Genomic DNA, 24,749 nt, shown 5'->3' on the forward strand with positions numbered 1-24,749 from the left:
TAAAGCATGTACATCTGAAGGCAATGGATAAATAGTGCACTGGAACTTCATGCTATGACAGTATCAAAGCAAACCACACTTTCATTTGTGCCAAAAATTAACCAATATGGGTGAAGGAACCTTACTAAATTATACACATAAAAATTTTCTATGTAAACATCTGCAAAGGTAATGCAGAGACAGGATCTTGAGCCTTCACAAAAGATGGCAAATGCTACAGGTGGAACACAAGTTTAAAAGTTGGTTCTAGAATTATTCTACCCTGGCAGAAACTCCTCAAGCTGTGCAGGAATGTGAAGAGACCTTTCTGTAAGTGGAATATACAGATAGATGTAGTGGATTTATACCTTGTAGACATTCATAGTTTTCAGTTCAAAAGAATTCTGCTCATGATTGTCTGAAGCATGGGGGAGTAAAAGAAAATGGGTATTTAGCATCTCTGTGCTAGCTGCTTGCAGAACTTTATGAGGTGACTTGTTTCCCAAAYACCGGGCCTGATGCCAGTATCATCACTGCATTCTGTGCTGCATGAAAGAGTAGATTTTTTTTAATAAAGTTGCTTCAGCAATTTCTCCTGTTCTTAGGAAAAGACAGTACTGTAAGGAGAGTTGTCATCTTTATTTTAAAATCATGTAGCAATTGATTTATATTCATTCTATTGACACCGATTTTGACATTTTTGTGTCCCATTTCATGTAATGGAAATTCCATAGAAGTCCCATAGCAGACATCTCAGAAGAATAGTGGGCAAAAGCTTGGAGGCTGTTTTTAATATTTAAACCACCTTCATAATTCAATAGAGCCACCTGAATTTCTGTTGGAATTGAGAAAACTGTATATAACCAGATCCACAGATTAAAATTATGCTAGCCAAATTATACTCTCATACAAAAAACAATTACACAACACTGATTAAATTATCAGATCAGTACCTTTTGAAGTTGCTGAAATACACAATACTTAGGTTATYGAAGATTAGAGGCAGTGTTTTTATGTGAAGGATGGGAGTTGGGGGGGAAAGGACTTCAAAATAGTAAAATATGGTCATCATGAAGAAGCCATCTCTGCTAGTAAGCTAACAAACATAAGTTTTCTTTTTAAATTCAATTACCAAATATTTACAGAACAGTCTCTGAATATCAATCAGTTGCCATGGAAATGGAGACTAAGCAGATAAACAAAAGCAACACCTGAAATTAAATTGAATTTTGAATGGACATGCGTTTGCTTCCATCACTTGCATTGTATCAGGCATCTGTACACTGTGCAATATGTTTCATTTAACACATGGTTTGAAACCCAGAGGTACCCAATAAAGAAATAAGTTGTTACAATTAGCATCTTTATGTAAAATTTCACACTCCACAAAACAATGCARTTGACACAGGGCTTACATAGAACATTGGGTGATATTTTGCACTCATTGTGATGGCTTGGAAATATAATTCACTGCACAATACTGACAGAATATTTACAGAAAATGAGAGCAATCATTAGTCTCTTATAAATAAGGTGACCAAAGACCCCAGCCTTCTATGAATACATGCAACCCCCTCCATGATGAAGTCATGTCAGTTATTTTGCTCTAAAGAGCCTTCTCCTTATCCCCATCAGTATTCTAAAAATGAAAGATATCACACACAACCAAAAGTAGTCACACAACAACAAAATCCCATTCTTGATATAAAATTTAAATTCTCAAACATACTTTCTGTACTGTCTCATTTTAGTTCTKTTTCTACTGCTTTACTTCAGTGGGTTTCCCCTTTCCCTGAATGTGATGCTGGTCCCCACCTTGACAGGAGCAGGCAGGACTCTGGAGAAATGAGCTGTAAAATGGCATTGCTCGAGCAGTAAGGAAAACAAAAGAACATGGCTTGCAGGCAAAAGGAAAAAGGAAGCTGAAGACCTCATTTGTGTTTAGAAGGGTTATGAGACAATGGACATTTTGGTCGCCTTAGTTACAAGTCTCTCTGTAACCTGCATGCATGGACTTCTGTTTTAATCTGTAAGTGTTGATCTCACAACCACACACAGTTCTATTCAAACACCAAACTGGTGAACAGTGTTATGAAGAGCAGTCACRAGGATGGAATAGCTTTTTCTCCCAGAAGTCACAGAAAAAGAATACTCCTTGAAGCCTTTTCAGATGTGCAAGTCCCATCTCCTGATAGCCAGCACTAACCCTACAGGTATGACCAGCTCAAGCTGTGACCCTTTACAAGCTGTGTACGAGGTTGCCATTAAAGGTGACGTTCAGCAAAGGTTACCACACATGGTTTAGGTACCACAGTTACCAGCAAATCACTTTAATGGTGACCAATATATTATAAGTTACTCCAACTACACACATATCAGAGAGGATTATTACAGAGACAACACTTTACACTCCTCTACCTGCAGCTTTCAGTTTGGTTTGGTTTGTTGCTGTTTTCTACACGGTGGTGGTCTCCCATGGCGCATAATGTGTTTTTCTAAACTATCTAGGATGGCAATAGCAATCCTTTGGACATGGGGATCAGTGTGGACGTTTTCCTTGATGTTGTACAAATGCTGCAAACCACCTTCTTCAATTAACATGCTGCAGTATCTGGCGGCTGTAAGAGGATTATAAAAAAAGAATTAAAATTGGAATTATCTAGGGTAAAGGTAGCAGATACTGTAAACACTGATTCAAAACCACTTTTGTCTCCAGGCAATATTTAAGACACTCCCTAAAGTGCTCACMGAAGTGCATCGGTACTTTACCAAGTGACAACACAAGCGAGTTATTTAGGCAGGATTCCAGCTGTAATCAGGTCTGTTAYCATGTCTGTCTCAGMTGACTGGAAAGTGCCCATCAACACGCAGTTTTCTCTCTTCCCCCCACCTCCTCTWTGGGCATTTAAAGTGCACATAAACAAACTAGAAGAAATGTAAATCAAAAGCACTATAGTGTCTGTCAGTATCCAGGTAAAAATAGCACCTTTCCCAAAAACCTCMGGACAGAACTGTTGCCAAAAAATGGTATCAGATACATTACATTATTTGTGCAGGCTTGGAGAATGAATACAAACTAGTTCCCTCCAACAGTTCATCAAATATACTGATGGTGGCCTCTCATTAGCTATAATTTGCTATGAATGCCTTTCCAGGGCTGCTTTCCACTTGCATTCAGGACTTCAGTAAGTTGAAATCACACCTCCATCAGCTGCAGCATAATTAAGAGCAGGGAACAGCTATAAAAAGAGCTGTATGGTGAATGTAATGTGCAAGCTCCAGAAGTTGTTATGGAAAGGTCAGGATGACTGTAATGCAATCCACAGAGCATTACCTCAGATGGGCCCAATTGCACCATTCATCTCAGTGATGCAATMCCAGACTTGTTGAAATACTGACATCAAGCATTTCACTGGGGATCACCTTTACTGCAGTGCTAATAAGATTTTAGGCCACCTCATTGAGGAGATTATAACATAGACAAACATCAGAAGGAGAAAAAAATATACAAAAAGTTTGAAACCAATTACTTCTAGACCACTTTACACTATCATCTGGAAGAGGGGATCAAAATAAAATGCATCTCCTCTCCAGGACTAAAAGCCTTCTTGGTGCCAAGCACCAAAAGCTGAAGGTTTTCCTCCCAAATACACCTTTATATTTCAGAATGAGCAAATTTTCCCTCAGACCAGGCTATTACATTTGCTACCAAACATTTGGTTTCTCCRCTACTTTGTCCAGAATCTTCCGGCATCAATCACTATCAGAACGAAACTTCAGGAATTCTGTCTTGGTCTCAAATCAGGAGTAGCACAATATTAACCTCAGCTGCATGTTAAAAGCTCAGAGGTGAGGGCAGACAAAATACTAAAAATAAATAGAACAAATAGGACAACACTAAGCTAATAGGACTGAGGCACAAAGAGAAATTACAGGGCCTTAATCAAGATCTGTTATCTAGAGTCTGACCAGAAAAACAWCTTTGTCATACCAGGCCTACTTCAATGTGAAAACCCTCACACATTTTTGGACAGAACCCTGGGGACAGTGGCTCATTATATTTATGAGCTCTATGAAGGGCAGCAAAACAGTATTCTGTGTGCAGTTATATCTTATGCCATGTTATTGGCTGGTCCTGAATAGATGCCTTATCACTGCAGAAATAGTGATTTATGGGACAGGGATAAACAAGCAAAGATATGCTGCCATCAAGGACATTAAAAACTGGCACAGAAAACACTTTTAATATTTCAGGGGAAATCTCCTTTATATACACACATTCATGTCAAAAATCTATGCCAAAAAAACCAAAAAAAAAGCATTAAAAGCCAGGAARCTTTGCCCACTCCTACATTTAGGTATGGTTGGAGGATTTATTTCCTCTTCCAATATTTATGCATTACATCAAATGCTCTCAAATCATTCTMCTTCTCATTCTGCAGATGGGAAAGAGAGATTACAAAAGTGACCTCTGTGACACAGCAATTACTGCAGAAAGGCAATTAGAGATGAGGATTAAACACAGCTTCTGTTCCAACAGTAAGACACTGCTACCTGCTAYGGCCATTGTTCCTCATTTAAAAGGAATTTGTCACCCATCATGAATATTTGCATATTTTATTTGAATAAAAACACATATGCAAGCAAAAAATGTAGTTGAATTTTGACAAATCCAAATTTTGGGATTGATACTATGCATCTAACAGTAAAATTCCAGTAAATAAAAGAGATGTAAGGGACTTTTACTACTCTCTTTCTGCCCCATTTAGACAAACCCCAAATGTAGTTTCTTCAGAGGGTTAGGAGGGAGTATCCTAGAAATGCTTATTTTTCCTACTCCRTGCTAGTGAATAACATACCAAAAAATAAGTATTTTAAGGGTAATATTCTCTGAATACATACGATTTTTGCTGCAGACGTGCTGCATGGCCCACACTGCCCATAACTGGACACCAGGTGTCATGAAACAGCCAAGTAGTGGAAAAAATGGATTGAAAGACCTATTAAAAAAAAAAAGATACAGTTACTTGCTTTACTACCAGATACTATTACTTTAGAGGTCACACATCTGTTCATTCAGCTATAGGTTAACTACTGGAGACACAGATAAATTGTAAGAGGCTGGTCTGCTGCATCTAAAACTCATTTAAGACAATTACTAGCAGATATCAGACAGTAGATATGTGGCATGCTTTTAAAATTTTATTTTAATTTTCCAAACTCTTGATCACAAGACAATAGTTACCTGTATGCCACCATCTCACATTCTGGGGTTGGCCAATTCAAAATGGCAGCATGCTGTAAAATACAGAACCAAGAACATTGATTGTTAAATACAAACACTGAAAAAATAGAAGAGACTATGATAAAATTCACCATCATTTCTGTACCAGCTGTTCAAGGAGAGACGTCCTCTGGCTGCGACTCAGTGTCCAGGCCTGCTCTCCTCGGGATATCAAATGAGCAATAATCCCTGCTGCAAAGTAGCTGACTTCCACCTCCACACTGTGCAACAATTTACTGATGTGGTCGATGAAGTCCTTCCACATTAATTCAGAATGGAGCTCTTTAACTTCAGCTATGTTATTCTGGAATGGGGGAAAAGTAASAAAAAAAGAGAATATGTCAACAGAAAGAACATGGAGTGAGGGTGATAAAYGTAAACTTGAACTATATTGTGGGAGTAGACACATATAAACACTCAGATGAGGTTTCCATACATCCAGWCCACCACATACCAAAATACTGCTTTTGCTTTAGGAAACTTCTCCAGTCTACTGCAAGAATTTGCTTCAAAAAATAAGAGGTTTACCTGTAAGTGATTTTAAGTCATTAACATGTAGATTGCTAAAGATAGCCTTTGATTTAGTGTATTCTCCAACACAATTKCAAAATATTTCAGCAGTGCAATATTCTGCATTCCACTGACTTTCAACCAATTTTTTGCATCTGGATGCATGTGAAGCCTCGCTCTCCTTTCTTAAAAGCTCTTTTTATTTACTGTAACCACCAATTTCAATATAACTTTTGAAGAAACAAAGAACAGTCCAAAAACATGTCAATTGTGAATAATACACACTATAACTATTAAAGAATAATATTAAAAATACTAGGCCATTTTTCAGTTTAACATAGGGTAAAACATTGCTTTCAAAATTAAATTTTACAAGTACATATTTCAAACTTTTTTTTTCTTTTTCATCTCACCAGAAGTCCAAGAACTTTCTGTTGAATGGATGATTCAGATGGAAAAGACTGCAGATAAAAGATAAAACAAACAACAGGTAAACATTTATGTTTATTACTGAAGCTTTAATTATAAACCTGTGTTGATAATCTGCCACTAAGCCCCCACTCCTCACCTCTAAGACTCTCATGAAAAGTTCTAGCCCTTGATTTTCAATAAAGTGCCGACACGTCGTTGGGGATTCATCAGTGAGGTTCCAAAGTGCACTCAATGTGAACTTGAGGGTGGTATCTACAAGGTTCTGATTTGTTTTCTGTTTAACTATTTGTAGAAGTTGCTGGGGAAAAGAAAACAATCAAAATATCAAAATATGCATTAGCTCCTCTGCTTCTTTCTGCACCAACTGGGCAATRCATAGCTGTCATTTACATGCAGAGTAAACATTTACATGTTCAGAYTCAAACTAAACAAAATAAAACAGCTATTAAACTTTTTATGTTCCCTTTGGACGTGGTGCCTGCTAAAGGAATTTCTTTGTTTTCCCAGTAATTACACCTGTAGTGTTAATACATATGGCACAAAGTCATCCACAGAAATCTGGATCCCAGGTGAACATGTACAGCACCAAGCATTTAYTTCAAATTTCTGCTTTTGAGCTTCTTTCACATTAAACAATGAATTTCAAATCAAGGTATGTCTTCCTATTTCACTTTGCAWTAATCATGTGAGGTTTTTCCACTTCGGCTTACCTTCTAAACAACTTTCACAAAAATACATGTTAAAGCTTTCTCAGAATTTTATCTCCTTATGTTTACTTTGTATTGTCAGGAATAGTGTATGAACACTGGAGAGGATGTCATGGTACACAGGTATCTGACTTACCCTAACAATGAAGAGTTCTGCACCAAGTTGAGCTGTTTGCTCTGTTGAAAGCTATAAACAAACAAATATACCATATCAATAATTTTTTTAGCCTTCAGAAACATTATGCTATCAGCTCAAAGCTTAATTCCATACCTTTGCAGCAAGAATGGAAATTATGGCTACAGCCATCCTTTGCATGTTTTGATCTTCATGATTACACAGCCACTGCATAACAAGTTTAGCTGCTTCAAACCTGGAAGTTAAAAGTGAAATTAATTTTCACAAGTCTTTTAAGTTTTAGTAAAAGAAAGATGTACACAGACAACAGAAGTGTGCCTCATACAAAAAAAAGCAGACACAGTGAAATTGCAGGTATTGTATGAGCCTCTGTCAGCTTTGAGCTGTTTGTTTAGGGTCTCTTACTTCTAATTATGTATCAGAGTGCACAGAAATTGCCTCCAAAAAAGGAAGAAAAATTTGGCACAACCTTCTGAACAGCAGACTTCAAAGAATCTGGACAAAACRTTTGATTAGAGAAATGTCTGCAAAAAGCAACCCCAGAGAAATCTTGACTTCCGTTATATGCAATTAGTGATAGACCCATCCAGGTGAAGTAAGAAAACCCTGYATTCCAAAGGATTTTTTCAGACCTATATTCAGACCCTATATATTTGGGTCAACAGACCTAAAACAATATAGGCCAGATAAATTCAGCACACTRGAATGATTTTAACTGAGCAAAACTGGGACCAGGAACAAAGCTTCAGAAGAAAAACATTCTGCAATGCTACAACTCATTTTAAGTGACATCTAAAACTTGCCTGTTAAATGGAACATCCTGAAGGATTCTGTCACTGCATAGTGAAAGAAGGCAATTCTTTTGAAGCTGTAAGAAATGAAAAATAATTGCTTCATCAGATATACACATTTCAGAATACTTTCTTGCTACGAAACATTAAAAGTGAGGTCCTGGGATGTGGAGAAACCTTTTGCTATGACTCACAAGACAGGGAATCCCAAAGAAAGCAGAGAAGTTTTGCCTTGTACCTGCTGATGGTTTGGGAAGTGCTCCATGGCTTTGAGGAGCAGGTGAGTGACGTCTGCCAGGAGCCGCACGGGCATTCCAGCTGCCAGGTCCTGCTTGGTCAGGTTGAAGACGCAGGCGCTGGCTGCCAGCTGCACCGGCAGGTTCAGGGGGTGATTCCTCATGCCGAYCACCACCAGCTGCAACACAACAGTTTGGCCCTCCTTAGTACTTACACATTGGCACACAGACCCCAAGAACAATCTGCCTCCTGCTCGAGGCCACAGCAGTGACTCACAGCACCCAATTTCTGCCTCCCTTTCACTGAAGTGAGAAATCCATCTGGTGTGATTTTAATTCTCAGGAATAACATTTCCTTCTGCTCAGTGATTCAAAGCTGGCAACTTCTACCACTCTCAGTCCTTTTGCACAGCTTGTGGCAACCTCTCAAAGAAGAAGCTGCACAGAATGCAAGAAATTCCTAGAAAGAGCCAGGCTGGGATAAAATCACCAAACTCTTTCAGAGGTRAATGAAGTAGGACAGAGTTTCTGCAGTGCAGTGGTAATTATGTAGTGGTTTGTTATTCAGTTATCAGCATTTCAAATCACATCCTGAGCTGCTAGGTCAGGACAGATTTTTTACAGCTTCTTCCTGAAGGATTTTTGGCTATATATGTTGATTGTGATCTCACCTAAGAAAATATTTTTCTTGTTGATTATTGACCGACAGTCTTTTTTATATTGATGCCAGGAAATTCAAGGCCACTTATTCAACATCAAAGAGAATAGGAAAACCAGAAACCATGTGTCCTACTGATGCCTCTTTAGGGTTGCTACAAAACTTAAACCACCTCTGATGTTCTACACATGGAAAGTCAATGCCTAGAATGGATTTCTAAGGAAGTTTCTAGGCCAGGTTAGAGCCTCATACAGAACACTAAAAATATCCATTCACTCATTAAAATATTGGAAGGTGACAGTAGAAAAACTGTCACTAAATTCCTTCCTTATTACTACAGTTTTGTGAGCATCAGCAGAAGGTACTGCTGTGTCTGGTGAATAAGACTAGACAAACCTTTGATTTGAATCCAAACAGATAGGCTCTAATGACAGAGTTCAGCATCTGAAGAATATTTCTTAACATATTCAAAGCTATGTGAAAAAAATAATTTACATGCTACTAGATTTAGATACATTAGAACAGATTAATTTTACCTAATATAAAACACTACAGGATAGCTTCTACATCACTCTTGTTTAAATAGTTCTTTATTTTTAACACTACAATTTTAACCTTAAAAAAACACAACCAAAACCATAAAAGCTTAYAAACCAATTTACACCAGGGTTTTGGGGATGAGCTCAGAAACAATGCATGAGAATCATCAAAACTATTATTTTACCTTTAAAATTTCAGGCTTAGTTTTTTCCATTACATGTGTCAGGCTGAATAAATGAAAAAGTGCTTCTCTCACAAAGAAGGCCCGTTCACTGTAACGCTTCAGTGCTTCCGAAATCTGAGTTTCATTTGCTTCTCCTGACACCTGTGAACACAAAAATAATCTTTAGTTCAAGATGTCATCATTTTACTTTCAAAGTTTTGTCCTCRTAAAATGCAAAGCTGCAATTTCAAAGGCAGTGATTTGGCCAAGTCCTTCAGTAAGCAAATGATTGCCAGTCTTTTATATTTTCCATTTAGTGATATTTTCTCTATTTATAACTGTAAATTGTTTAACTGAAGATTTGTTCCTCAGTCTTGCTATTTAGTGATTCATTGCTGCAATCCCAATTTTTTAAAATTCTTAGGGCAGCATGCAGAACTTGCTCTACTTAACATGGCACATACAAAAAAAGCAAATGTTCATAGAGTAAAGTGTCACATTCTGTGCATCCTGTATTGTATCCAGGCATATTTTTTGAAACTTGTGAGATCAGGAATATATTGCAGCCCTGAGAGAATTGACAGCATCTTGGATTTTCTATTTTATATTCTGTACTGATTAGAACAGGGCAACCATGTTTACTGACATGTTGTGCAGCCAATTATACCCTACATGAAAAATTTCCACTTGGCTTCATGTTCTCAACYATAGCATCTGCCTAGTGTTCATAATCAAATTTCACAGGGCTGCTGTAAAGACAGTAATATTTTACCTCCACTGTTTCCATGAGTGCTGTGTCTTGTTTATTTGTTAGCAGTATCTAGACTAAGCTGTTGAATATTTCAGTAGAGCTACTAATGAATTTAGGTCACCAAAAAACCCAAAAAAACAACCAACCAACCAACAAAAAAACCCCAAACAAACAAAAAAATGAAATAAAACTAAATGAAACCAATCATAGCCTACAGTCTTTTGACAACTATGCCTTTGAAAAAAAAAAAAGAAGTAATGCAAACTGCATTTTGCTAACCACACTGCTACAAGTCCATTGTGACTTTCACATTACTAGAACTTTCTTCTGGCACAGACAATCCTATGAAGCGTATATTCTGAACAGCAAGGATTACATTGTATTATTTTATATCAAACATGACCTRTAACCTCCTGATGCTGTACTTCATCATACCAAAGGGGAATTTGCTTTCTCCAACTATGAATTTCAACATTCAGACACTTTGCTATCAGCTGTGACAACTAAGCACTCAAGAGACCTGGCCATTAAAAACTGTCAAATGTTTCAGCAGAACGAAAATGTAAAATTGTGTAGCTGTGTTACTYCACTTCAGAGCATTCTGAATTTTAAAATGATAGTGGAAAACTCAGCTTACACGGGAGACAGACTAAACTATGGACACATTAGGCTCTCTTCCTCATTCCTTCTGCAGCTTCCATCACCCTCAAAGCACAGTGGAAAAGAAAATTCAAAGATGGTATACCACTGACATGTCTTATATATATCCTTTTTCATTAATTCTGTAGGCACCATTCACAGTAGGCTCACTCTCCAATAACTACATTTGGATAAATACATGCACTTCAGAAAACATCATCTCATCCTAAGGGGCTAAGTAATTCAAGATTTGTTCAGAAGAGGAAGTCTTTCATCCTAAGTTATTGTTTCTTGGGTGTTGCATTCATCACCAGAAGACCTTTCAAGGTGGGTAGMAGTATTGTAAGAGGAAATAGCAGTGGTGATGGAGCATAATAGCAGCTGAGTTATTCAGCTTCATTGTACCTGCCATGTTAATCACGAACTGCTCAAAGCTTATGCAAATCCTGCCTCCACCTCTTACACATTGCTGACTTATTATAGATGCTGTCTGGAATCRGAGAATATTATTCCAGTAAATGGCTTCAGACCAGATAAAGTTCAGCTCTCTTAGATACATTAAATCAGGATCTAAGTTTCACTGAAAAGGCACAGAAAACAGATGCTTCTTACAAGCATATGCATATATACAGTATTATGTAAATGTAGTTTATATAAAAATTAAGTAGGAATTTGACCTAAAACCAGTAGTTACAATTAATAGTTAGAAAAAAAGAACCTACAACCTCCTTCTGAAACACACCCAAATACATTTGTTACAAATGATTAGGTCTATTTTCCCTGCACATTCTATTTTTTCAGTGAAATTAATTCCCCCGCATAACCTTCAGGTTTCCTTCTCCTGTTAGGAACTCCGAGTAGCCGGCATCAGTAGCTAGCAGTCCTACAAACTGCATTGTGGGCCGCTGCAGAATGAATGCTTGCACAGCTTTATCTGTGACATGTTTTCTTCCAGAAATGTCCAAAGACACGAGGTTAGGCAAGATATCTTTCTGCTCCAGTAAACGAAGAGCTATATCTGATGTGAATTGTTTGTCATCCGAAATGTCAAGGTGATTCAGGTATTTTAGTTCTCTTATAACTTCCAGAATCTGGGTTGTGGTCATTTTCAAGCATTTCAGGTGGTGCATGGTCAAAGACTTGAGCCGGTCTTTGCAGGTGAGAAGTGCTGTTATGTCAGTGACAGAAGTGTTGGATATATCCAGACTTTCCAACCTGGGAAGGGAAGCAACATCTGCCAAGTCCTCGTTGTAGAACAGCACGTTGGTGATGCTCAAAGCACGGAGCCCGGACAACTGACTGAAACACCTCTCATAGGGGTCTTCCAGAGAAAGAGTCAGTGAGTTCAGCACCAGACACTGCAGATTCTGCTGGATCCACTTATTGCTGCCCAGTCCRCTTATAATGTCTGTGATTGTTATGTCTGCATTCACCCCCGTGGCATCAAGCTCCACCAGCTTGTGATGGCAGAAGGCTTTGCGGAAAGCCACGGCGGAGATTTTGGCTTTCCGGATACAGGCCCGYTTCAGGCGCATCTGGTTGCCTCGGAAGATGCCCACGGTTCCATCATTCAGAAGCCCTGTTGGAAAACAGCATCAGTGCTTGGCTCCAGTGTTACACAACACCACTTTCACATTAAGGACCCAAAGAGTACAAAGTCCTAGCAGATAGAAGTAATTACAAAGTGGTTTGCCTTGGAACATTATGCCACCCATCCAAAAATCCTACATTTGAGATTCTACTTTGAAGATTATGATCTCACATTTGGAAAATTCCAGGTTTAAGAATAGGCCAGATAAATTAGGAAACAGCAAATGCACATTACCTGTTTGGTTCAGAAAATAGAACAAGCAATAAATAAAATATGGGTATGATTCAAAAACAATCAGACTGCTGCCCTCATTTGCTGTATTTTTCTCATTAAACTGGTTAGAAGTGTGTTTTAAAACAGAATTTCAAAATTTATGAGTGCATTCCTCCTCTGGCCACAGTTCCTTTAACCTCAAGACTGCACCACCTCTCAATGACCTGTTCTCATCTTGTTTTAACTAAACAATCTAGCATTTGATTGAACTCATAAGTAGGATCAATACTAAATTAAGCTAATTAAGTCCTATATGAAGAAGGTAGGAGTGTTGCTCAGAAACAAGCTGAATGTGAGAAGGAAACRTAAGCGATTCAAAGAATAGAAAAAGAAGGGCAAGGAAAGGGTGGGAAGGAGAAAAACACAGCAATGAAAAAAAGAAAATGCAGCAATTTTGTTTAGTATCCTTTACTCTATAGAAAGAATGCATAAGTAGCCTTTTCTTGCAACACATTGGCAACATCCTAACTGAAACAATAYAGTGAGTTCCCTGCACAGAATTACCAAAATGCATTGGGCATACAAATATCCAATCTTGGTATCTTACCAACAGAAGGATTACAAAACTCCATGAGAATGGTACTGCTRCACAAGCATCCATACAAAAGGAGTAGGAAGAACATGTCATAGTTTTGCTCTACAGGATTATAAATGTCAACATTCCTGGCTTTTAATCTATCTTCACACATACTTAAAGAAGAAAATTAAATAAAAATGCAATGTATTTGAATAATAACATCATTGCCACTATAGCTCAGATTTAAGTCATGGGCTTGTAATTGCCTCTGTGATGAAGTCAAATTAATATCAAGATTTGCAGACCTTTCTAAGGAGCAAATGGTTCAGGCACTTTTGACTAAGTAGTCAGTGTATCCCTCATTTGCAGGGAAAGTAAAAATACAGGATGAAACAACTGGTAAGCAGCAGAAAAAGCAAAAGCAATAAATATAATTATAGTTTGGTTAAGGTATAACTAAATTACTTCTTAATTTTTGCTTACCTTTTCATTTAAGGGCTGAGATTCTCTCTGTGGCCTACCTTAGCCACACCCTGTTTGTCTGTCACACACTTTTTTCTGTCCTCCACTCTGTGTGTTCATGACATTCTGGTGTTTGGAAGTGTCTTCACCACTGCCAGCACTGGTAATAAGTTTCTGGTAATTYGGTTTCCTTGAATCTGATTTCTTGGGACTACTCTAAATAATTCCTTATCAGAAAGCAGTGTATACTAAAGATTTATGGTTTTTTACCTTGTCTTCTTTAGGACCATTCCTTCTGTTATTTCTAACCAGAACAACTTGAGAAAACCAGAACACCAGTACTTGCCCAGTAAGATCAAAATAAAATCAGCACCTACAGGGTAGGGTGTTTGGTCAGTTTACAGTGATTTTTCTAGTGTCATGTCTCATTTTTTAACAAAAGCCTCCAGGATCTCAAGGAATRGGTCTCTTACCTCTTCTCTAGTATAATTTGCACATTCACTTTTTCATGGTAAAAAGTTTTATTACACAAATTTCACCATGTTTAAAGCAAGCAAACAAGAGGGCAGCCCTCTCTTCAGAGATGCGCTGACGGAGAACCAGTAAGCCAGAACACAGACTGTAAGAATACCACAAGGGGTTTATACTACTCTAAAATGTTATTTTCTAGCTTAAGCACATAGGCTCACAGTAAAAAAAAAAAATCAGTTAATTCTCTTTGAGAGATACTGGTGCTAGAAGTAGTAGGATATTTTTTTTTCTGAAGTGATTGAAAGAAATTTGAAGAATGTTCAAATAAAGGAAAATCATATTAAAAAAAAATTAAAATCATAAACTAAGACAAAGAACTTTCTATTTAGATCTCTGTGGCAATGCAAAGCTCAGCTGAAGCTGTGAAAAGCAAAAATAACAAAATTTCTGTATTAAGAGATTACAGAACACAGTTTTAACAGCTGCAACAGCCGATTCTACTAGAAAATACAGCAGAACTGCAGTGTCACATTCCAGTGAAATATTTTCACCAATGACCCAGAAATTATTGTTTTTACCATGAAATGCCATCGTCTGCAGCAGTCGATCAGCCACTTCTTGAGGGAACATTCCTGGCTCCTGCAAGCAAAGTGTTCCATCTTGCCTTTCTGTGCAGAACTTCTCTAGGTTGGCAGTCAGGAAATTCAAACAGATATCGAGTAAAGAATATGGAGAAGCTTCCTCCTGTCACATGCAAAACACAATGAAACAAAGGAGATACAGTCAAATAATTGYTTCTATGAACCTTCCATTACTCTATAATGTCTTTTTTGTTAGTCTRGCAAATATTACAAGAGGAGACATCTCCCCCAGAGCCATGCAAAGTCACGTCACTCAATGAACAACTGGCCAAACTGATGGGAGCTTCCTTCCCCAGGCACCCCTAGAATCAATGTCTGCTGTGCTTGAACCTTACTTGTGTTCCCAGAGGAAGAAAAACAATCGTTAAAAATAATTCTGATTTAGGAAGTCTACTGGGAATTAATCAATCAAGACAGACTGAAAGAAAATTTTAAGAAACAGTTTTATTTCTCGAATAAAACCATTTCTTTTGATCCTTCATTTAAGTGAACCCRTATTAAAAGTCTACTACCAACCTACATAAGAAATGCAAATACTGCAGATAAATTTCACATATAGGASCATTTTTTGATACTGAAAAGGGCAGGTACAGCTTCAGATCAAAGAAAAAACCCAAAAAGAACTGGTTTAATTCCAAATTTTGTGCAGTAATAAACTAACATCTATTACAGTAATCCTTTTCCTCTTTCCAGGCACTGTGCACCTGGAAATCATCTATAGCAGACATCGAGGTACAAAGGACAAGGCAGAATATAAACTTGATCTTTTCCTTCAAAGTTTGAGACTGTACATTGATACATGAAAATCTCAAAGGGTTTTTTTATTCCATGTCTAATAATAACCCACTGTTTTCAGCCACACAGATTAATCAACATAAAGAATGACTCTCAGCACTGTGAATCATCCCCAGCCCCACACAAAAGAAGGCCAAGTGACTGGTACATACTCCCCCAGACAATATTGAAAATAACAGCATCAACTGTTGCCAGATCTCATCTGTAGGAAAAATAGTAGCTTCCCTTTTATACTGAAAGTTCTGGATAATTTCACCTTTCTTTCGCAGCTCATTTAACTTCCGTCGYTTCGCTTGCCTAATATGCTGATCACAGGAGTACAGAAATATGTAAAAGGTTATACAGAAGAAACATGAATAAGTTTACAGAGATAAGTAGTCTAAAATAAGGTTCAAGTATTTGAGGACTGGGAGGTACCACATCAGGGCAAAGATGCAATGGAGCCTATCTTTAATGAATCATGTACTGACAACAATTAGAGACYGCAGTTTTATAGCTCCTGAAGACTTAAGTACAGGCTGGGGAACTATAATCTCCAAATTATTCAAATGCAAGCTCTTTCTGCAGCTTTTGACATGCAACTTTTAATTCCTTTGACTCAGTTTCACTAAGTGCCTAATTTTCATTCTTTTTAAAGCTTTGTTATTACATTGTATCATTGCAAAAACAAGAGTTACTTTGTGATGCAAGCTGCTCCCATACCAGAAAACAGCAATTTTGGCTGTCTCCAATCTCAAGCTGATAAAAAAAGGAAGGACAGAATTTGGAACCGTGAATTACTTTTGGTTCTTTGTAGTGTGCTATGATGCCTGAAGTATTTCTAAAAAAAAAMCCCAACCCAACCTGGTTATTTTCAAATAGTACATTTGTTATATGAAATGAGAAAATTTTCCTTTGAACTTGAAATCAATACATACACTCAGGACTTATATGACAGCTGATGACTCAAACAAAAATCAGAACCCTTACTCAAGGATGTATGAAAATCATTCTGACTGAAGCAAAGACATCCACATCTCCCATTAGATCTTGTGTTTCTAATTTGATGCTCAAATATGACAAAACCAGAATACTGGCTCTCCTCATTCCTCCTGGAACTGTTCCTTCCTTTCTGCCAGAAAAACTGAAACACTTTTATGTATCAGTGAGCAAACTCCAATGAGAATTTTTAGCCCTGTAGATAGGCCACTGGCATATGACTCAGAAAACTATTTTTTCAACCAGTACCTCTGAGTGGCCAATCTGTCCCTTGGAAATGCTGGTTTAATTTTTATATAATCCCACTGGAAGTTCATTCAGGACATTCCTATACAGTCAAGGAACAAAAGCCACAAGCAGCAATCAATTAYACCTACAAACAACACAGTATTGTTTTTATTAACTCCACTCATTCAGGTTATAGGAGACATTTGTAATATTTCTTCAACTTGCTGCCAAAAAGCTGAGGAAACTTCCCTAACAAAGRCTTCTGAGGTAACCTGAGCCAGTAGGCAAAATGTTTTTATCTGTATCTAATAAAGCCCTCTGACAARCATTCTAAACACAATTTCCTAGACTGTCTGCTCCTGAAATAGAACAGCTCAAACGCAGTCTATAAGCCTTTCATGTGAGCTGGAGGCATTTCTTTTCTCACTTCTCTTATCCTAAATATTGCCCAGTTAAAGCTGAATTTAAGCTCTCAGAAGGTGAGAAGCGGCTCCTTTCTCTAGCTCTACTTTGAATGTCAGGTTGAAGACAAACCTGGTACGTCTTTTCAGCTCACTTCACTTTCTGTCTAATGAGAACAGAACTACAAAGTGTGTCAACCATAGCAAAGCATTTAAACTTGAATTTTTTTATATAATAAAGATCATCCAGTTTTTAGTAGAATTTCCATTATGCTATCTTACTTTTTCATAGTCATCTTAATTATCTGATACTTCAATTAGCCTCCCAGTTTCTTTTATTCTATCAAATTAATTGAGTAGCCAGGAARCAAATATAAAAATTAATTCCCCAAAACACAGAATTATGCATTACATGATGCAAGCTGGTGTGCCTTCGTTAACTAAAACATACATTATGAGAGTAATGTGACACATCTAAAACCAGCACTTTTATGGAATAACATAAAAAGAAGAATAAATTCATTTAGATGGACTATTAAAGGCATATTTAAAATAATTATTTTTTTAAATAACTTTTAAAGTGCTTAATRTAATCAAGGCAAACCAAAATTGTACAGGGGGATGAAGCTGCCAGGCTCCTGGGCCCTAAGAGTAATCCAATACAGTGGTGAACTGAAATGCAAAACCTGCTTCAACTTGATGTTACCAGTACAGCTTTGAGGTTTTCCAACTGCCAGGGCAGTTGGAAAGGTTCTCCCAAAGAACATTATCCTCCAYATTTTGAGAACTCCATGAATCAGCTTTAAATACCGTTGGATGTTTTCCACCTCTCCACAGCCCCAAAACTTTACTTATTTTCTTAAAGTGAACATTCTTAAAACAATTAAAAAGTAGACACTGAAGCAGCAGCCATCAAAATTCTTCTGAGTGCTAACAAAGRAAAGGCAATGAAAAATAAGCAGTTCCATGATTTATGTTACTGAGAAAGCTTTATGATTATCCTATTTAAATTAAGTGGAATTAAACAGAAGTAAGTGATTTATTAACCAGATTCAAGGAAGGATTATGCTCAAAACTCAAATTTAATGTTAACTATTCTGGCACAAGAAGTGGGAATATAGTGATTAAAGTTGCTACTGATAYGAAGTCGGCAGAGATCACGAGAGGTCCAAAATTAAACAGTGTCACATTAGAATGACATAGCAAGGCCACTTATTTCAAGATTAATATCAAGAACTTCAAGATTAATATCAAGATTAATATCAAGATACGAGTTCATAAATTAGAAATTATAGAGTGSAAACAGTGGTTTGCTGAACCATAAGAAAACAATGTGAAGCAGCCAAAGAAGGTGTCAGGAGAAGCATCAAGAATAAATAAGGAAGGATTAGGCCATTTATAAGACACTTGGAAGAACTCACAGGGCTATTCACATTAAAAGAYACCTGCATTATTTCAGTTTAAACATAGCAGCTACTAGAATGCTCAGGGGGGAAAAAACCACACTGAGAATAGGAAATAAACCCAGCTTTTCTTATCCTAGAGGATCAAAAAGTGAGAGATACAAATGCTACCTATAAATAAATACAGCACAGTGAATATAAACTATAAATGTAAAAAAGCCATTAAGGAGAAGCACACTGTGTGCACAGCAACAAAGGTATACAGAAGTGCCATGAACTGGAAATTTTGCCATAAATTTAGACAGCAGTACATAGTTAAACAATTAAATTCTACCCTAGTTCACAGATTAKAACAGCAGGCACAAAATGTACCTACGTCAAAAATAATGATACATAACTTTATTCGGGAATTGAAATTAGGCTTTTAATGCCAAAGGCTGACACTAGATCGCCCAGGAGGCTCCTGCTAGTCCTTGAAAAGCAAATCTGCACACTCATGTCTGGAGCAGAGGAGCAATCCAAACAGCTCCCATATGTTCTGCTCCGGCCTGTCTGGAGCAGGGAAAGGCTGTTCCTTTGGCAGTTCCGCGCTGCCAGAGCTCAGCGAGGCCCACGCACCGTGCCTTGGCACGGCTTCCCTCAGACAGACCCTGGACAAAGCAATTCCCAGGGGGAAAATGCTGTTGGGGGGCCGGAGGAGGCACAGGCGGCTGTGCCGTGCAGTCCCGGTTGTGCCGCGGTGCCCTCACCGAGGGGCTGTGCCCTCACCGAGGGGCTGTGCCCTCACCGAGGGGCTGTGCCCTCACCGAGGGGCTGTGCCCCGCTCCGCCCGCACGGTGCCTTGAGGGGCCGCTCAGGGTGGTGGGTCATCACCGCCCTCCCGGCGCCCTGGGGACACCGGGGCGCACCGGGCCGGGATCGAGCCTCCCCCGCTGCCGTCCGCCGGGTCCCGAGCGCCCTTTTACATAACGGGCGGCAGCGCCGCGGTTACACAACGAACGGCGGGGCTGCCCCGGCCYGGCCGCGCTACCGGCGGAGGGAGGGGAGGGAGCCCCGCCTGAGCCCCTCAGCCGGATCGCGCCGCCGCCATGGCGGCCCCTTCCCCGGGGTCACCTCGGCTACCTGCGCCGGGTCCGGCTCCCCAGGACCGCAGGCGGGCAGCTCCCCTTCATTCCCTGCCTCTCTCCTTCCTTCCCTCCCTCCCTCCCTGCCCGCCACCGCCACCCCCTCACCGCCCCCTYACCATCGCGGCGCTGGGTGCCGCCGGCGAGCGCCCAGCGAGCCGGTCCCGTCGCTGGGCTCCTTCTCTTTTCTTTTTTTTCTTTYYCTCCCTCCCTTCCCCTGTGTTTACCCCCCCGACCTGGAAGTGAATGGTGCCTCAGCCGGCCGGGAACCCGCCTCCCTTTAAAGGGGCTGCGCCAGCACAGGTTCGTGCCGTGCTGGGTGAGCGGAGCCTCGACAGCCGCGTTTGAGGCTCGAAGTGCGAGSAGAAGGGGCCATTGCGCATTAAGGCGCATCGGCCTCGCTTTTTACGAGTGTGTGGGACATTTTCTTCGGCCTGGTTGCTTCGGCTGTGGAGCCGGRACCCGGGAACACCGAGGCGCCGGTGAGCGCCCGGCTGGAGCAGTGAGCAGGATCTCTGCGTCCCTGGGGACCTCTCGTAGCGGTGAACTGACGGCAGCTTCACGCTTTATGCTCACAAGCCTCTGCAAGTTAAGTGTTTCCTGCACAAACTGGTTTATTCTGGTAATATGATTAATAACCTGCACCAATACAATAGGTTTTCCTACCCGCTTTGGAAGGGAGTTTTGCCATAAGCACAAACCATTACATACAAAGTAATTTCACGTCTCTGATACAGTCGTAATGAAGAAAATGTGTCTCCCAACCAATATGTTGTTGGTAAAGAGAATAGTTTGGGGTTTTTTTGTTCCAGGATACAAAGTAAAGAGTGATACCAATACCCTATCCAAATAAAATGAATTTTTATTAAGAGTTTACTCTGAAAGAATTGTTGATTCTACATACAGAAGCTTTGAATAACTCTTGTTTGTAAACCAGCAAGACTAATAAATAAATATTAAGGAACAATTGCTAAAATTATTTATGTTTCTGTCATTACAAGATGGCAAAAGATTCTATATATACTAGGAAACACAGTTTTACCAGTTGAAGGACTACATAACAAAGGTCAGTTATACTTCTAATTYTTTAGACTAGGATGCTGGTGTAGTRAAAATAAATTAYGKGCTCAGGATCTGACAGRCACAGAATTAAGRATCTTCATGTTCTGAATTTAACCAYTTAAAAACCTAATCTGCTTAGAAGAACCAACTTATATAATTATGGAYAGAGACATTTGTTTAGATAAGGAAGCAGATTGTACTATTATTCTTAGTCCATTACRTGTTTCTTCCAYTTCATAATGTCTTTGCAAGCTTCCAGGCTGTTCTTTCAAATTCTTTTAAATTCACTGAATCATTCCAACCTATCACCAGATGTCTTCTGAATTTGTGATAGAAACTGGGCTCAGACAGTAAAAAYTTTCAGTGACAGACTGACCTCGTGCTCCCAGTGCCTGTTCTCGGCCTGCCCTGCTGTATYCAGGAATCCTCTCCTCACCTGGTGGGGAGCAGCCATATGGTTCAGTTGGCACCGGCTCAAGTCGGMAGCAGAAACTGCAAAGACAAAATCCCAGCAAGAGCAGACTCTTCAAGGACTTAAACTAACAAACTCAAGGAATTTCTGCTGAGCCTGTGCGCACTGAAATGTTTTCAAAGCCAGATTTCCAAAGAAATGGTATTGCTGGTACAAAAACGATTCATCTTCCAAAGGCCCCATCCAGAATAGAGACTTCACACAAACATTCTCTGATTGCAGCTAGCATGGGCCAAACGTTATGTATTTTCTTACTGCACTCTCACACCCATAGCAGTGGGTTTTGGCCAATGCATATYGAAAACAAGAGTTTAGCTTCATATRGTGTTTTAACYGCAACCCAAATTTTGGACAGCCTGAAAAGTTTTAAGGAAATATTTTAGAAGCTGTAACTGKTGTTTCAGCCGTGCACTTGGCAGGGTTTGCTGCTGGTCCAGCTGGCAACGGTCAGTCACAATTAGCTCTAACCTAATGGTCAGGCTTCTTGCTATGTGAGCTTCTGCACAGGATTTAACTGAGCTTTATTTCTCCCAAAAACTCAACTGAAATAATTTGGGATGAAGCATTAACAAATATTGGAAATAGTCTTTGAAATTTATTTTAATGCAAACTCAGATTATTTTTAAGCAATTCATCACACAGATTTCTAATGTGCTACTTTACTCAATAAATTTAGTTTGTGCTCAAAACTGCTGTAGTTGGATTGTGTGCCATGTTTTGTATAAGTGTTCTATTATCACATTCAGGTTAAATTAATCCATAATGTTGTGGATGTCCATCCCTGGAAGTGTTCACATCCAGGTTGGATGKGGCTTGGAGCAACCTGGTCTAATGTAAGGTGTACGTGCTGTGGCAGGGGGTGATATTTAAGGCCCCTTCCCACCCAAACCATTCTGTGATTCTCAGATCATCAGAGAACCAGGGTTTGTTGTGTGTTAAATGCTTACCAGTCTCTGGGTATTTCCAATGCCCCTGGTACTGCTTGCTCAGTGCTGGTTCCAGTACTTCAGAAAGCTCCTGTGAGAGCTTCTGTGGTACCACAGAAAGGGGCCATAGCTGGGAGCAGTCTCTCACAGCAGCACCCCTGTTCTAAAATGGAGATGAAAATTATTGAGCTGGTAATCCAGGCAAAAGAGTGCAGGAAGTAGATTGAGGAATGGGGAAAGCAGCCCTGGTTCCTAGGCCATGCAGAGCACTATTAATGTGTAGTCATGTCTCACTTTACGAGTTGTGCTCAGTCAGACCTCAGAATTATGTAGGCAGTGGTGCAAAATTCTGAAATTAAAATACTAACAGTATGTTATCGCTTAAAACTGCTGAACTGTCAAGAGTTCCCGGTGACCCCGGGAGGGAGCGGTGCTGCTAAGCGGCGCACGGGAGGAACGGTAATRAGAGGCGCTGCAGAGCAAGGTGCGCGAAGAGAAGCTGGGGAAGAAGCGAGGGGAGTGGCCGGAGGAGCAGCCGGAAAGGGGTGGGAGAAGTGGCTGGAGGTGCGGCCAGGAGAGGGGCGGGGGAAGGGGCGGAGGTGGGGCCGGGGAAAGGGCGGGAGGAGCGGGCGGGGAAGGGGCGGCCCCGCGGGGCGGTGCCGGATCGAACGCTCGGCGCTCGTGGGAGCCGCCGCGGCGATCGCCCCGTGAGCCAGCGCGGCCATGGCCGGCTTCATCAACTTCGCGGACGAGGAGGAGGTGCGGGCGTACCTGGAGAACCTGCACGTGGAGTACAGCTACCAGTGCTTCAAGGAGAAGGACCCGGACGGTAAGGGCCCCGCTGGCGCCCCTCGCCCGCYGCTGCGGGGCCGGTGGGAGGCTCAGCCCCTGCCCGTACCTTGCAGGCTGCCAGCGCTTCGCCGACTACCTGGACGCCGTGAAGAAGGACTTCGTGGCGGCGGCGCGGGTGCTGCGCGACAACTGCGAGGAGCACGGGCACAGCGAGAGCTGCTACAAACTGGGGGCCTACCAGGCCCTCGGCAAAGGTGGGCAGGGGGGTTCTGCCGCTCGAGTCGCAGGTGACTGTACCACCTCCCTGAGCGACCTTTTCCAATACTTGGCCACCTCACACCTGCTTGTCCTCCTGACCTTGAAGGAGCGACTACCTGTCCTGCTCCTCTCATGGTCACCGTATAAAAGTAGGGGGAGGATGAAGAACCTTAAATTGCTTCAATTAAATTGAAAAATCAGATGTAGGTTAACTTTGTGTAACTTTTTTATAACTACATCTGTATAATAGGTAAGTACAGGCAGTCTCTGAAGTCCTAAATGTTGGCTACCTAAAGTGAAGGGTGCTGTATTTCTGGTGGGAAACATCTACAAGTTTCCGGCTGTTTTAGCATGTCCTCACCATAATGCTTTGTTTCTTGGCTTGCAGGTGGACTCAGCCCGGAYTTGAAAGCTGCCTACAAATCCTTCATGAAGTCGTGTGAGAAAGGTGGGAAAAAGTCAGCAAATGCATGTCACAGTGCTGGAGTGCTGGCCCAGGACAGGAGAGTCAACGACGATAAACCCAACCCTGTTGTTGCTAGAGACTATTACACAAAAGGCTGTGATGGCAATTTTGCTCCAAGCTGCTTCAACCTCAGTGTGATATACCTGCAAGGAGCACCTGGGGTCCCCAAGGACATGAGCCGTGCCTTGAAGTACTCGCTGAAGGGCTGTGAGCTGGGGCACGTGTGGGCTTGTGCCAACGCCAGTCGCATGTACAAACTGGGAGATGGTGTTGAGAAGAACGATGCTAAGGCAGAGGATCTGAAAAACAGGGCAAAACAGTTGCACAAAGAGCAGAAAGAAGCTGCAAGTTCCCTAACACTTGGGGAGTAAAACTAGCGCTTGCAAATATTAAGACTGAGATTTTAAATGGCAAGTGAGCTAGTTATTTAAATTGTAAGCATACAATTTTCACTTAAATAAATACCCTGYATTTGGATATGCAAATAAAGTTATATTTTTGTGGATACAACARATTATTAGCTCTGCTGTGCCTTTCTGTGTTTTTGAATACAGATTCTTAAGTGGTTTGCTTAGATCCTTCCCTTCTTTTTAAGGAAGGCAGAAATTTCTGTTTTTTTTGGGAGTTTGTCCCCTTGGTTTCAAGCTYTAAAGTTCTCTTTCGTGTCCAGTGYRTCAATACCAAGGCTTGTGCTCAGAGCGGTTCTAACACAAAAATCATGKTAATCCCAGCTTGGGCAGTCAGAACTGTGCCATCACAAGCATTTGCAGAATTTCGATAGCTGCACACATGAATGACCTGCTCTAAGACGGGGATACTCATCAGTAATTCTGTAGGTCTAGGCCAATTCCTAGCTCCCTTATTTCCTCCAGTTGCCAACTGGTTTGTGACTGTATCTGCCTGTCATATGTGCCTGAGTGCTTTAGGCTGCTCTCCCAACACAGGTGATTGCCCCTTATTCACACACAAATTGTTTTACTTTCCTGACAGCTTCTGAAACACCAACTTCTATTTCTTACAATATAGATTTAGGGAACAAAGTGCTAACTGATCAGATCTTGGA

General features: G+C 40.4%; 2 protein-coding genes across 2 annotated transcripts; one reads left to right on the plus strand and one right to left on the minus strand.

The window, feature by feature from the left end:
- Positions 1–27: 27 nt before the first annotated feature.
- On the minus strand, positions 28–19,934 carry LOC130574057 (protein zyg-11 homolog B). The gene is made up of 14 exons (XM_057367022.1): positions 19,830–19,934; positions 14,719–14,884; positions 11,651–12,405; positions 9,458–9,598; positions 8,078–8,254; positions 7,852–7,916; positions 7,184–7,283; positions 7,049–7,099; positions 6,342–6,503; positions 6,187–6,234; positions 5,370–5,567; positions 5,225–5,277; positions 4,882–4,979; positions 28–2,597 (listed from the first exon to the last, which is right to left on the minus strand). The coding sequence occupies exons 1-14, from the start codon at positions 19,830–19,832 to the stop codon at positions 2,407–2,409; spliced, it is 2,208 nt and encodes a 735-aa protein (XP_057223005.1). The 5' UTR covers positions 19,833–19,934; the 3' UTR covers positions 28–2,406.
- Positions 19,935–22,808: 2,874 nt separating this feature from the next.
- Positions 22,809–24,213, plus strand: LOC130574023 (cytochrome c oxidase assembly factor 7). Its single transcript, XM_057366971.1, has 3 exons — positions 22,809–22,999; positions 23,076–23,216; positions 23,609–24,213. The coding sequence occupies exons 1-3, from the start codon at positions 22,894–22,896 to the stop codon at positions 24,055–24,057; spliced, it is 696 nt and encodes a 231-aa protein (XP_057222954.1). The 5' UTR covers positions 22,809–22,893; the 3' UTR covers positions 24,058–24,213.
- The last annotated feature ends 536 nt before the right edge of the window (positions 24,214–24,749 follow it).

The sequence above is a fragment of the Malurus melanocephalus genome, unplaced genomic scaffold (genome assembly GCF_030028575.1).
Source record: "Malurus melanocephalus ecotype Western Australia unplaced genomic scaffold, MMel_1.1 scaffold_74, whole genome shotgun sequence".
Classification (NCBI taxonomy): Eukaryota; Metazoa; Chordata; class Aves; order Passeriformes; family Maluridae; genus Malurus; species Malurus melanocephalus.